We start from the raw sequence: 12574 nt of genomic DNA, 5'->3' as shown, positions 1-12574 counted from the left end.
ATTCCTTTCGTATGTATGTAAGTAAGTTTATTCAGGTATACACAAATACAGTTACATAGATTATCATACATAACAACATACGTGTAGAGAACCTAGGATAACCCAAAAAAGTCAGTGTGACTTATTTCCATTGCCTTCACTCAGAGCTTCATTTCTTCTCAAAATGATGTTACATGAGAATGGGAGTGTTCTTCTTTATTAATTCTACCGTATCAATGTAGAGACAACCTGTACACAATGTAACTTGTACACAAACCAGACGTGTACACTTCGTTTGTTTACAAAACTTACCTTCCCCTGGTTTGTTTACATAACTGCGCCTGCCCCCTCTCATGTATTCATTCTTTCTCTCTCTCATTTATTCGTTTTATCTCATTTACTTACTCCTGACCCTACATTAAGACTACAAATATTTTAAGGTAAGTAATGAGTGAACTGTATATACATTTTATCGCTCTGGGATGCTTAAATATCATAGAATAGTATGTGTGGGTGGGGTGGCCTGGTGAGGCTATTACAATACATACCACACTTGATTTCTTACAATAAATACTACTTGTCTCACCCTAGATTAAGACTATAAATATTTTAAGGTAAGTAATGAGTGCACTATGTGTGTATTGTACCTTTTTATTGTTTTTTGATGCCTGGTTCTATTGCTAACTTAATATATGTTAGTGTAAACTTGTTATCTAGTGTTTGTATGCATTTATAAGTGGAAAAAAAGGGTGTTCCACTTTACGGCGATTTCCGCTTTACGGCGGTAGCCTGGAACCTAACCCGCCGTATAAGTGGGGCCTTCCTGTACTGTATACTGAAATAAATAGAACAGAGGAAATTAGCTCGAATATATATTATTTAGGTATGCATACTGGTCAGAGCCCGTCGTAAGACCGAGGCATCAGTAAACGAATACATCGCTAAGTGAGGAGAGGCTGTAATCATATTTTGAATAAAATCCTCTAGTTACTGTTTAGTTTTCAATTTAAGAGGCTATGCACCAAGAAAAAAGTTAGGGCACCAAAAAGAGACATGAAGCTATTCTCAAAATGGCATTTAGTACTAAAGATGTATAACTGAATCACATGACTTACAGAGCACGTGAATTCCGGGATACAATTGTACTCCCACACTATACATACAAGTGTCATTCAAGTACTATATTAATAGTGGTAAAGTGCTCTTCTTATGCATAGATATCATTAGTAATGACAAGACAATATTCTTGCACTTATTTCAAGAGCAATATTTATATGTACTCATGAAATATTTGTGCACGTGGTGCATTATTAACCATGTGCCTCTTGGTTATGAATATCACTGAGGAAGACCATATCCTACTTATTTCTTAACAAACAAGTTGTAATATAACATGTTCAAGTAATACCTTGAAATACTTTTTTTCATGTTAAGTCTAAGGGATCTTCACATTATCCTCAATCATATAAAAAATTTCTAATGCATATCATCACTACACAAACTGGCCTAAACAATACTTCTACTTATTTTCCTAATTAAAAAAAAACTATTTCATGACAATATTCACGAAATCTTCACAACAGCACTTGAAAATATTAACTTTCAATACAATGGTACTAAAAACTGAGTAAGGGTTTACTACAATTAAATTATCACATTAATTATAGTACTGTACTAACATTTTAAAACTGGTTTTCACTGCTATTGGTAATTAGGACCTCAAGTACCTTATTTACTATAAACTATATCTGATTTTTATTATAATCTCTAAAACTAAACATGAAATTGCGACTAGTACAGTAATAATTTTACAGGAAGGAAAATATTTAATCCATGGCAAGTGCTATCAAAGTATCCAGCTTTGTCCATGCCACAGCTAAGAATTATTACATTAAAAAAAAGTGGTGAATGACTACTGTTCAAAGCAGCCTTGTTGAAACTGAGGCATGAATTAGAAAAACAACATTAAAAAGCTATGACTGAACTCTGCTATCTACTAAGGATAACTTCAAACATTTCAGAATGGCACAGCACCTTGAAGTATCACTTTAACAATATTCTTGCAAACCACAAAGTTATTTTTATCTACACAAGATAGTTTAGGATAACTGGAAACACAATCTCTCCTAAATCTTAATTCTAACGTAACCTTCCAGCATTTCTGCCGTTACATATTCGTAAACCTTAAAATATAATGAACTATCTTATAGTCTCACTACAAAGACAATACTGTACTTACAAACATTAATTTTATATATATTTGCTTATTAAACAACCAACTCTGCTTAACAAATTCTTATTCATGCATTTGGTAGCAAAGTTATCACACAACTTTTAAATACTGTACAGAATGCGAGTTATGAGTTTAGCATATACAAAGGAAACGAGGTAACTTAAAGAATAATTATGACTCAAATAAAAACACACTTACAGCTTTGTTCTTGAAAAACTTAGTTTTTTCAGTTCTTCATTTTTGAAATAAACAAGGAAATGGCACATTTAATATAATCATGTATTACCTCCATCAACATTGAATCTTTAAATGCCTATTAGATAGTGCAATGGTTGCCCACCTACCGTAACAAAAAACTCAAAATAAATGGGCAATCAATATATTTTGAATCACTATAACAGAGGCATTCAAAATGTTAACTCTAGTTTATCAATGAAAAAACTATTTACATGTATTTACGTTGTGCTAGTTTTATGCTGTTTACGATGTAAGTTCCAGTCTTAGTATAATTTGTATTTTCTTCTGAATGTTTTCAGGATATTTTCAGTTACCATTCAGATGCATGAACATCAGACATGAAGTATTTACTTACTAGTAAACATTGTAACACAAGTATACAGCATTTAATTTTAATCTATTATGGCATTTACACATGTAATGAAACATATACAGTACCGTATACAGCAACCACAAACACGCATACATGTGTACCCATGTGTACATGCATATGCACACTTGTACTGCATTAATATCACTTTAGTTGCACAAAAAACTTACCCAATGTTAGAAACATACAGGTTCCATAACTTGGAAAATTTTGATTAAATGAATTTGCATACCAAAAATTTCATATCTAACAACTTGCACAAAAAAGGGGTATCAATCAACATTATTATAAATATTGCTGATTCCATTTATATAACTCTTAAAAGACTTTGATATTCATATAGTGGCATCCCTGACTGGATAAGATGTGCAGTAAACTCTACATCCCCACTTGTTATCTCTGGTAGCCTTGTTAGCCTTCCTTTGATACAAAAAAAGGTATACAGTATCAATGCTGCATAAGCGTCTACTTTTACCAACTCTGTCATCAATTTTCCGTGGTGGCCAACTTTTTTCTCTTATAGTAAAGCTTTTAAAATATTTAAAAGTGAAAAACAAAAGAACAAATAGCCTTTCTACAGTGTCAAGATCTTGAGGTACTTGAAGCTTAGTCATATAGGTGGACAAATCCTCACATAGAATGAAAGTATGCATTCTATGTGAGGATTTGTCCTTTACATAAAATTTTTGAAGAATTCTCACTGTACATATAGTTTATCATTTTATCTAATATAACAAAAAAGGTCCCATTCCAAGGAAATTATAGCACATCCATAATCTTATCGAGTAGTTACTGAATAAACCATGTTTGCAACATGTCCAAATATAACATATTAATAACAGTACCTCCCTAAGAAAATTTCAGACCAATTATTTGTTTTATATTGTTAAAGGACTTGCTTTTCCCACTGCACTCACTTGCTTGGCTCTGTGAGTGATGAAGAAAGCTTATGCTTATTCCATATATATTTAATTATTAGCATGATCACTGGTATTACTTTCACTGCTATTTGTTACAATTTCATACACTACCACAAGTTTTCTTTCCATTAAAAAGGTTCTGGCCATGGTGTGACTTTTGTCACACCATCTAGTTTTACGTTATTCAAGTCTTTGTTTACTGTTTTCACCAAAAAATATATGCTACATATATCACCATAGGCATTATTGTCACTGACAATTGTAATAATGTTCTATAATTGTTCTCTTCCCATAAAGTATCATCCTACTGCCTTGTATATCTATCATATAGAATATAGTAGCAGCACAAAAGGTCTCCAAGATATGTTATCATGTACCTCAAACAACACTACTTGCATTATATTATTCTATCTTTACCTCCCCAATAGTATTTATGCCTGGGGATCTACTACACCAACTCACTTAAAACCATTAACCCAACAAAAAGCTGCTGTGCAGACAATAACCCATTCTAGTGCCAGACAACACACTCCCCCACTCTTCAAAGGCTTGACCTTACTTAATACACAAAATATGCACTCATACTACTGTGCCTACTATATATATAAAACATTAAATTCTAACATAAACTCTCTGAAACTTCTCCTTGATTGTTGCAGCAAACACAGGCATAATACAAGACACAAAACCCTCTCTGACATCCCCAGTGTCCACCTCAATCTATGCAAAATCTCAATGCACATAAAAGGCACTAAGATCTGGAATTCATTGCCTTAAGTTTTGAAAGGTTCCTTGTCTGCTATTCGATTCAGAGCTATTGTTAAAAATCACTTGATCTCCCCTAATTTACCGAGTACAGGTACAGTAAACCCTCAATATAAGACTAATAGGGACTGTCTGTTATATCAGAATGTTAAAAAAATGCCTGTGATGAGTTCCAAGAATTTTTCTACTCCCAGAGCCCTAAAGTATACCTAATATAGAAAAGTACACACAATTTAAAGATACACTGCAATAAACATTGAAAATAAAGAAGTTAAAAGTACCAGTTAACCAGTGGAACCCCAGTTTTCGTCTGTTTTCGGCCACTTTTTGGGGTAAAATTTTCCCCGTTTTCTTACATCTGCTCGGAAATCGTCTGTACCAGACACGTCCGCCTGCCCGTGGGATGCGGCTGCTCATACATTCGTGACTAAGTCTGCCTTTGTTACTCGAAGAGGGTGGTTGTGATGGTGGTAGTGATGGTGGTAGAGATAACCACTCCTCCATCTCTCCTCCTTGCTGTTTCCATATGCCAACAAGAGAAGTGATTTAACCCTTTCAGGGTTGGTGCCGTACTAGTACGCATAAATTCCAGCGCCTTCAAATCTAGTGTGAGAAGCTGATAGGCCTACATATGAAAGAATGGGTCTATGTAGTCAGTGTGCACAATATAAAAAAAAATCCTGCAGCACACAGTGCATAATGAGGAAAAAAAAAACTCCAACCGTGTTTTTGCGTTAAAACAGCGACTTTGCAGTGTATTTTCGTATGCTATTTATGGTTATATTCTAGTTTTCCTGGCCTCATTTTATAGAATGGAAGACATATTACTTTATTTATTGGATAGTTGAAATCGGTAAATGGGTGGTTTCTTGTACTCATTCGATAGAAAAAATGGAGTTCTAGTGAAATAGTAATGATTTTTGTCGACTGGTACATTGCAATTGGCAGAAAACAGGGCTCAAAGTGGGCAAAATCGCCAATGTGTAAACATCGTCGAGACCACTAACTTTGCGAGAGCATAATTCCATAAATTTTCCATCAAATTTCATACTTTTGGTGCCATTATGATCAGGAAAAGATTCTCTATCATTTCATAAGAAAAAATAATTTTTCTTTTTTCAAAAAATTTCTGACCCTGAGAACAAGTTTAGGAGAGGGCTTGTCGACCCTGAAAGGGTTAAATGTTCATTAGTGTTTTATATTTGTCATTGTTTTTTGTATGTAATACTATAGTTATTCTCTCTAAAATGTATTTTAATATTTTTGGGTGCCTGGAAAGGATTTATTGGATTTACATTATTTCTTATGGGAAATATTACTTCAGTTTTCCTACAAATCAATTTTTGGCCAACCTTCTGGAACAGATTAAAGACGAAAACCAGGGTTCCACTGTAATTTTAATAGCCTGTTATATCAAGGATCATTATATTGAGGATTTACTGTATTTGCATTTTTATTTTATTAAAATCAGTTATATTGTTTACAGATTTACACTACATTTATTGGTCTTTTCTCCATGCAAGAAAAATGGTACAGGATGTAGACATGTGATTTTATGGAGATGTGACATTATACAGTAAATTGAATCAGTTTCATATCATACATTCCAACTTGCCAGTGTCATGGGCAGAGTTATACGATGGACATTCCACATTCTTATAAATACAAATATTCAAAATGAACCAAGAGTTCATATTTTACAAGTGTTTTACACCTGACTGCTGTGACTAAGAACTGAATATAGTACACAATAATTTCCCAAGCAACACCAGAGAATTTACTGCAGAACAACCTTGTCCAATCAGCTACAATTAATACATAATTTAGGATGGTGAGAATTATGACATGCAAAATTAAACCAGTTAAATCTTCACCAAAGATATACAGCAATATATCTTTAAGTACCTGGCTAGATACCACAGAAATATAAGGCTTGTTTTCTGTGCAAGGATTTGAAATTATTTAATGTTTATAGATGCATATTACATACTGTACTTGACCATACTTATCTAAATTCACCACTTCCACTTCGGTAAGGGTCAGTAATTCTTCCAGTGTTTTTGTTAACTTCTCCAAGGTGAGACTTGGGATCAGGTGACCAAGAGCTCCAAGTAGTTTTAGCACAAGGATCAAGGAAAGAACGAACACACTCTGGCACGTGCTGACTAGCAATATAACATGAATCTTGAACAGTGTAGAACCTGTAATGAAAGTTATAGATAATTATGTTCGACCTTTTCCATTTTGTATTCTGGTATACATTTTGCCATTTGCTTTTCACATTAAAATAAATCATTTCTGAGTACAAAAATAGCAATAAAATAAATCTGTTCACCTAACAAATTTTCCAAGCAAATTCCTATACTACTGAGTTTTAGTTTTTGTTGTTAATCCAGAGCCTTTTGCAGAACATATTTACGCATAGTCCCACTCTACAAAGGTGGCAGTAAAGCAACTGCAAAGAACTACAGACCAATAGCACAAACATCCCATATCATAAAAATCTTTGAAAGGGTTCTAAGAAGCAAGATAGCCAACCACCTAGATACCCATCAATTATACAACCCAGGGCAACACGAGTTTAAAGCAGGTCACTCCTGCCTGTCCCAGCAACTGGACCAAGGTCCTGGATGCTACAGACGATAAACAAAATGCAGATGTACTATACACATACTTTGCGAAAGCCTTCGACAAATGCGACCACGGCATAATAGCGCACAAAATGCATGATAAAGGAATAACAGGAAAAGTTGGTAGATGGATCTATAGCTTCCTAACAAACAGAACACATAGAGTAAAGTCTGAGGCAGCCACAGTGAAAACCTCTGTTCCACAAGGCACAGTACTCGCTCCCATCCTATTCCTCATCTTCATATCTGACATAGACAGAAATGTAAGCCATAGCTCCGTATCCTCCTTTGCAGATGACACCCGAATTGCCATGACATTGTCCTCCATCAAAGACACCACAAGATCCCAACCAAATCTTCAAATGGGCCACTCAAAACAATATGAAGTTCAATGAAGAGAAATTTCAACTACTCAGATATGGAAAACTTGAGGAAATTAATACTGTACCAGGGTATAAAGCAGAGTCTAACCATACAATAGAGCAAAAAAAAGTAATGTGAAGAACCTGGGAGTAATAATGTCAGAGGAACTCACCTTCAAAGACCACAGCAATGTATCTAACATATCTGCTAGAAAAATGATAGGATGGATAATGAGAGTCTTCAAAACTTGGGACACCAAGCCCATGATGATTCTCTTCAAATCACTCGTTTTCTCTAGGCCGGAATACTGCTGTACACTAACAGCCCCCTTCAAGGCAGGTGAAATTGCTGACCTGGAGAGTATATAAAGAACTCTCACAGCACACCTGACCAGCCGGGCTGTGGTTCATACGTCAGTTTGCATGCGGCCAGCAGTAAGAGCCTGGTTGATCAGACCCTGATCTACCATGAGGCTGGTCTCAGACTGGGCCATAGAGGTGTTGACTCCCAAAACCCTCTCCAGGTATCCTCCAGGTATACTATTTATGCAGTTTTTTCCTTCACTCAATCCTAGCATATTTTTTGTTACATTTAATGCTTGACAGTTTACAATCCTTGTTAAGAGGAGAGCCAATAAGAGAATGGGTAAGGCTTCAACAAAAATTATGTTGCAAATGTATGGAATAGGAGGCAGGTTACTAAAAGCGGTAAAGAGTTTCTATGTGAACAGTGAGGCTCGGATTAGGGAATGCAGGAGAGGGTTGGGGGGCCATTATTTTCCCCTGTAAAAGTAGTCCTTGGACAGGGATGTGGTATACTAGTAGTAAGAATCAAGGGTAAGAATCAAGGGTAACCACTCATTTTGGCAAAGAGACAGAAGGAAAGAAAGGTGGTGGCTTTTCACAATAATGGTAAAAGAAACACTACAACCTACAGAATTCACTCATTTTGGCAGAGAGACAGAAGGAAAGAAAGGTGGTGGCTTTTCACAATAATGGTAAAAGAAACACTACAACCTACAGAATTTAAAATTCATAACACTGTCTAAATTCTGGTGGCATAAATTCAAACTACATATAAAAAAAATTAAATGCACACAAATTTGCAATGGTTTATATTCCTAAAGGTCCCACAAAGTTTAAATTTGTGAATAATGCAAACTTCTTTCAACAAACCAGCTATATCCCACTGAAGCAGGGTGGCCCAAAAGAAAAACGAAAGTTTCTCTTTTTAACTTTAGTAATGTATACAGGAGAAGGGGTTACTTGCCCCTTAATTCCTAATGCAAACTTATGTCCACATAATAAATTTTATTTCAGATCTGTGCTCATTATGCATTTCAGACTAAATGAATTATCAGTATGGAAAGAAATTTGGGTATGGGAACCCCCATGAACATATTTTGAATGATATGAATTCAGCTGAGAGGTTATGCAGCAACTAAAAACAAACTGGACAAAAAAAAAAAAAGAAGTGAACAATTAATTTATTTGCAGACTGCCCAAAAATAAAAATGGATAATCGATTTCCTCAAATTAGGAACTTCATGAACTCGAAAACCAACTGTACTAAGGAAGCAATTAATAAAAAGTGACATGGAAAAGGTTATATATATCATTACAATGGGGATATCAATTAAATAAAGAAACTAGTTTGGGTAGCCTGAGGCCAAAATAGTGAACAAATTATCAGCCAAACTTCTCACTAATAAGTGGTATGTTCATGCATCAGAATACTAAAGATAGAACTAGTAAGAGAAAAGGCATTTTTTTTTTTTTAACATGCTGGCTGTCTCCCACTGAGGCAGGGTAACCCAAAAAATAAACACTTTCACCATCTTTAACACATAATCACTGTCTTTGCAGAGGCATCACTCTAAACAGCAAATATCCAAACCCCTCCTTTAAAGTGTAAGCACTGTACTTCCCACCTCCAGGACTCAAATCCAGCTAACTGGTTTCCCTGAATCCCTTCACAAAATATTACCTTGCTCACACTCCAACACCTCATCAAGTCCCAAAAACCATTCATCTCCACTCACTCCTATCTAACACACTCACACATGCAACATACAGTAGGGCCCCGCTTTACGGCATTCCACTAATATGGCAATTTCAAATTACAGTGGACCATCCCTTTTCGTCGCTCTCTGTTATCACCGATTTCCATTTTTGCTGACTTTTTAGCCAATATTTTGGTTCCATTTTTGTTGGTGGTACAGAACCTGTCCAGTGTCCAGCACGCAGGCAAAGCTGCCCCCACATGCATTCTCAGGCAGTGACACGTTGTTTCTCGGTGAGTTAACATATCCTGCGAGGTCATACAAAACATTTCATAATAATCCATTGTTTTTGGCACTTGTTTATTGTGTGTGACTGCTAAATAAGCCACCATGACCCCAAAGAAAGCTCCTAGTGCCAGTGCTTTGGTAAAGAAAGTGAGGAACACCGTAGAAATGAAAAAAGAAATCATTCAAAAATATGATGGTGGCATACACATTGCCAAACTCGGCAGGATGTACGGGAAGGTGTCATCAAGGATCAGCTCCATTGTGGCAAAGAGAAAAGAAATCATGGAAGCTGATGTTGCAAAAGGGGTGAATGCAATAATCAAACAGAGATCCCAAACAAATCTAGAAGTGGAGAAACTGTTGTTGGTGTGGATCAAAGAGAAAGAGGTAGCAGCAGGAGATAGTGTTGTGCAGCCGATAATTTGTGAAAAGGCAAAGCAGTTGCATGACGATCTCATAAAGAAACTGCCTGAAACGAGTGCTGATGTTGGTGAATTTAAGGCCAGCAAAGGCTGGTTCAAAAAATTTAAGAAGCGAATTGGCATACATAGTGTTATAAGGCATGGTAGAGCCAGTTCAGACAAACAAGCAGCTGAAAAATTTCTGTGGGAATGCAAAGGTTATATAGAGGTTGAAAAATTCCAACCCCAACAAGTGTTCAATTGTGACGAAACAGGCATGTTTTCGAAGAAAATGCCAGAGGACCTACATCATGCAGGAGAAAAAGGCACTCCCAAGACAGGCTAACTCTCTTGTTGTGTGGTAATACTAGTGGGGATTTCAAAGTGAAGCCTTTACTGGTGTATCACTCTGAAAATCTCAGTGTTCAAGAAAAACAGTGTTGTCAAGAGTAAATTGTGTGTGATGTGGAAGGCTAACAGTAGGGCATGGGTCAAGAGGGAGATTTTCCTGGAATGGTTCAATGAAGTGTTTGGCCCAAGTGTGAAAAAATACCTCCTGGGTAATTAATTGCCACTCCAGTACCTCCTGTTAATGGACAATGCTCCTGGAAGACCAATTGTCTAAAGAATTCAGTTTTGTAACAGTGAAGTTCTTGCATCCTAACACCACTCCTCTCATCCAGCCCATGGACCAGCTGATCAATGCAAACTTCAAAAATTTGTACACCAAAGCAATGTTTCAAAGGTGCTTTTACATAACCTTGGACTCTGAATTGACTCTAAGAGAGTTCTGGAGGAATCACTTCAATATCTTCCACTGCATAAGCCTTATAGATAAGGCTTGGCAGGGAGTGACTACCAGGATGATGAACTCTGCTTGGGGAAAATTGTGGCCAGATTGTGTCCAAAAGAAGGATTTTGAAGGGTTTGAGGCTGATCCTGTTGTGCAATCAATTGTGGTATTGAGTATATGTTTCTATGTTATTAATATTATGTGATATTAGATGAATTGTGATAGGTAAATAAGCCGTAGAGTTGATAATAGCGTCATACTGAAGTACTGTTCTGTCAAGCCTCCTGACAATAAGAATGGATTAATTGGATTTCCATTATTTCTTATGGGGAAAATTAATTCGGTTAAAGGCTAAATCGGTTAAAGCCTAGCTCTCTGGAACGGATTAAAGGCGTTAACTTAGGGTCCACTGTGTATTAAAAAAATAAAACAGTATTGCAGAGAAACAAAATGGAAGATATTCACAAATAAGTTTTGATTGTTCATGATGTTCATCTCTTCGATTTAGCACATAAACCCTAAATTACAGTACACACTAACTACAAAATGGATTTCCACAACCAAAGACTATGTTTTCTTTACATTATTTCACATGAATAATCATTTTAACTAGGAAAGTGAAACCTAAAGTTATATGGCCTCTTGATTTCCATGGGGAAGTGCAACAGAATTCTTCCTCAGTAAGTCATGCATGCCATAAGAGGCAACTAAAATGCTGGCAGCATGGGGCTAGTAACCCCTTCTCCTGTATATATTACTAAATTTAAAAAGAGAAACTTTCATTTTTCTTTTTAGGCTACCCTGCCTCAGTAGGATACGACCGGTATGTTGAAAGATGAAGGCCTCTGATGCACAAAATGACCACAAATTAGAATTTTTCACACAAGAGTATTTACTAGCATTGTTGATTTTGAATTTGCAAAGGCTTGTAAGAACCTATGTGCTGCAAATTGAGAAGTTTAACAAAACTGTACAGCATTTACTTATATACTTCAGAATACCTTGCAACTAGCTCATCAATCCACTTTAATAGCTGTGGACCATATAAATGAGAGTGAGTAGCTGAGACTTCCTGTGCTGAGGAGTTGCCATGTCCCAGATTAAGGTGGAGGCTAATATCACTGAGATCTGCATCAGCATAAGGTTTTGATGGTCCTCTGTGCAGCATCCTGAAATTTTAAAATGTTTGTGATAAAGAAAATTATGCATCTTCCATGAAAAAAAAATTGCCTAGAGTGAAAATGTTCAAGAAATAGTTACAAAAATAAAATATATAGTTAAATATTTTAATACTTTCATTGCCCAGACCCCCAATCTGAAACTTGTCCACAGCATCCAAGAATTTAAAAAAAAAAAAAAAATTCTTATGAAATTGTAAAAAATCTTTTTCTGAAGGTAATAAAACAAAAAGTGCGAAATCTGATGGAAAGCTGATGAAATTACGGTTTCACGAATGTTCTCACTGATATTTACGCATCGATGATTTTGCCCATTTTAATTCCTGTTATAGCCCAATTATATTGTTCCAGCAGACCAAATTCTTAGTTATTTCGCTAGTATGTCTTCCATTTTATCAAGTGAGCACAAGAAAAG

At 35.8% G+C, this 12574-nt stretch overlaps 1 protein-coding gene across 1 annotated transcript in view; it reads right to left on the bottom strand.

Moving 5' to 3' along the window:
- Positions 1-210: 210 nt before the first annotated feature.
- The window catches only part of oxt (Xylosyltransferase oxt), a 184932-nt gene continuing 172568 nt past the window's right edge, over positions 211-12574 (bottom strand). The window contains exons 17-18 of the mRNA XM_070082367.1: positions 11983-12150; positions 211-6705 (exon numbers count right to left, since the gene is read on the bottom strand). Coding sequence (XP_069938468.1) covers positions 6510-6705; positions 11983-12150 — 364 coding nt within the window. The 3' untranslated portion in view covers positions 211-6509. The remainder of the gene's footprint in view (positions 6706-11982; positions 12151-12574) is intronic.

The sequence above is a fragment of the Cherax quadricarinatus genome, chromosome 7 (genome assembly GCF_038502225.1).
Source record: "Cherax quadricarinatus isolate ZL_2023a chromosome 7, ASM3850222v1, whole genome shotgun sequence".
NCBI classification, from domain to species: domain Eukaryota; kingdom Metazoa; phylum Arthropoda; class Malacostraca; order Decapoda; family Parastacidae; genus Cherax; species Cherax quadricarinatus.
The sequence above is the reverse complement of the archived record's forward strand: the minus strand, read 5'-3'. Positions and strand labels throughout refer to the sequence as shown.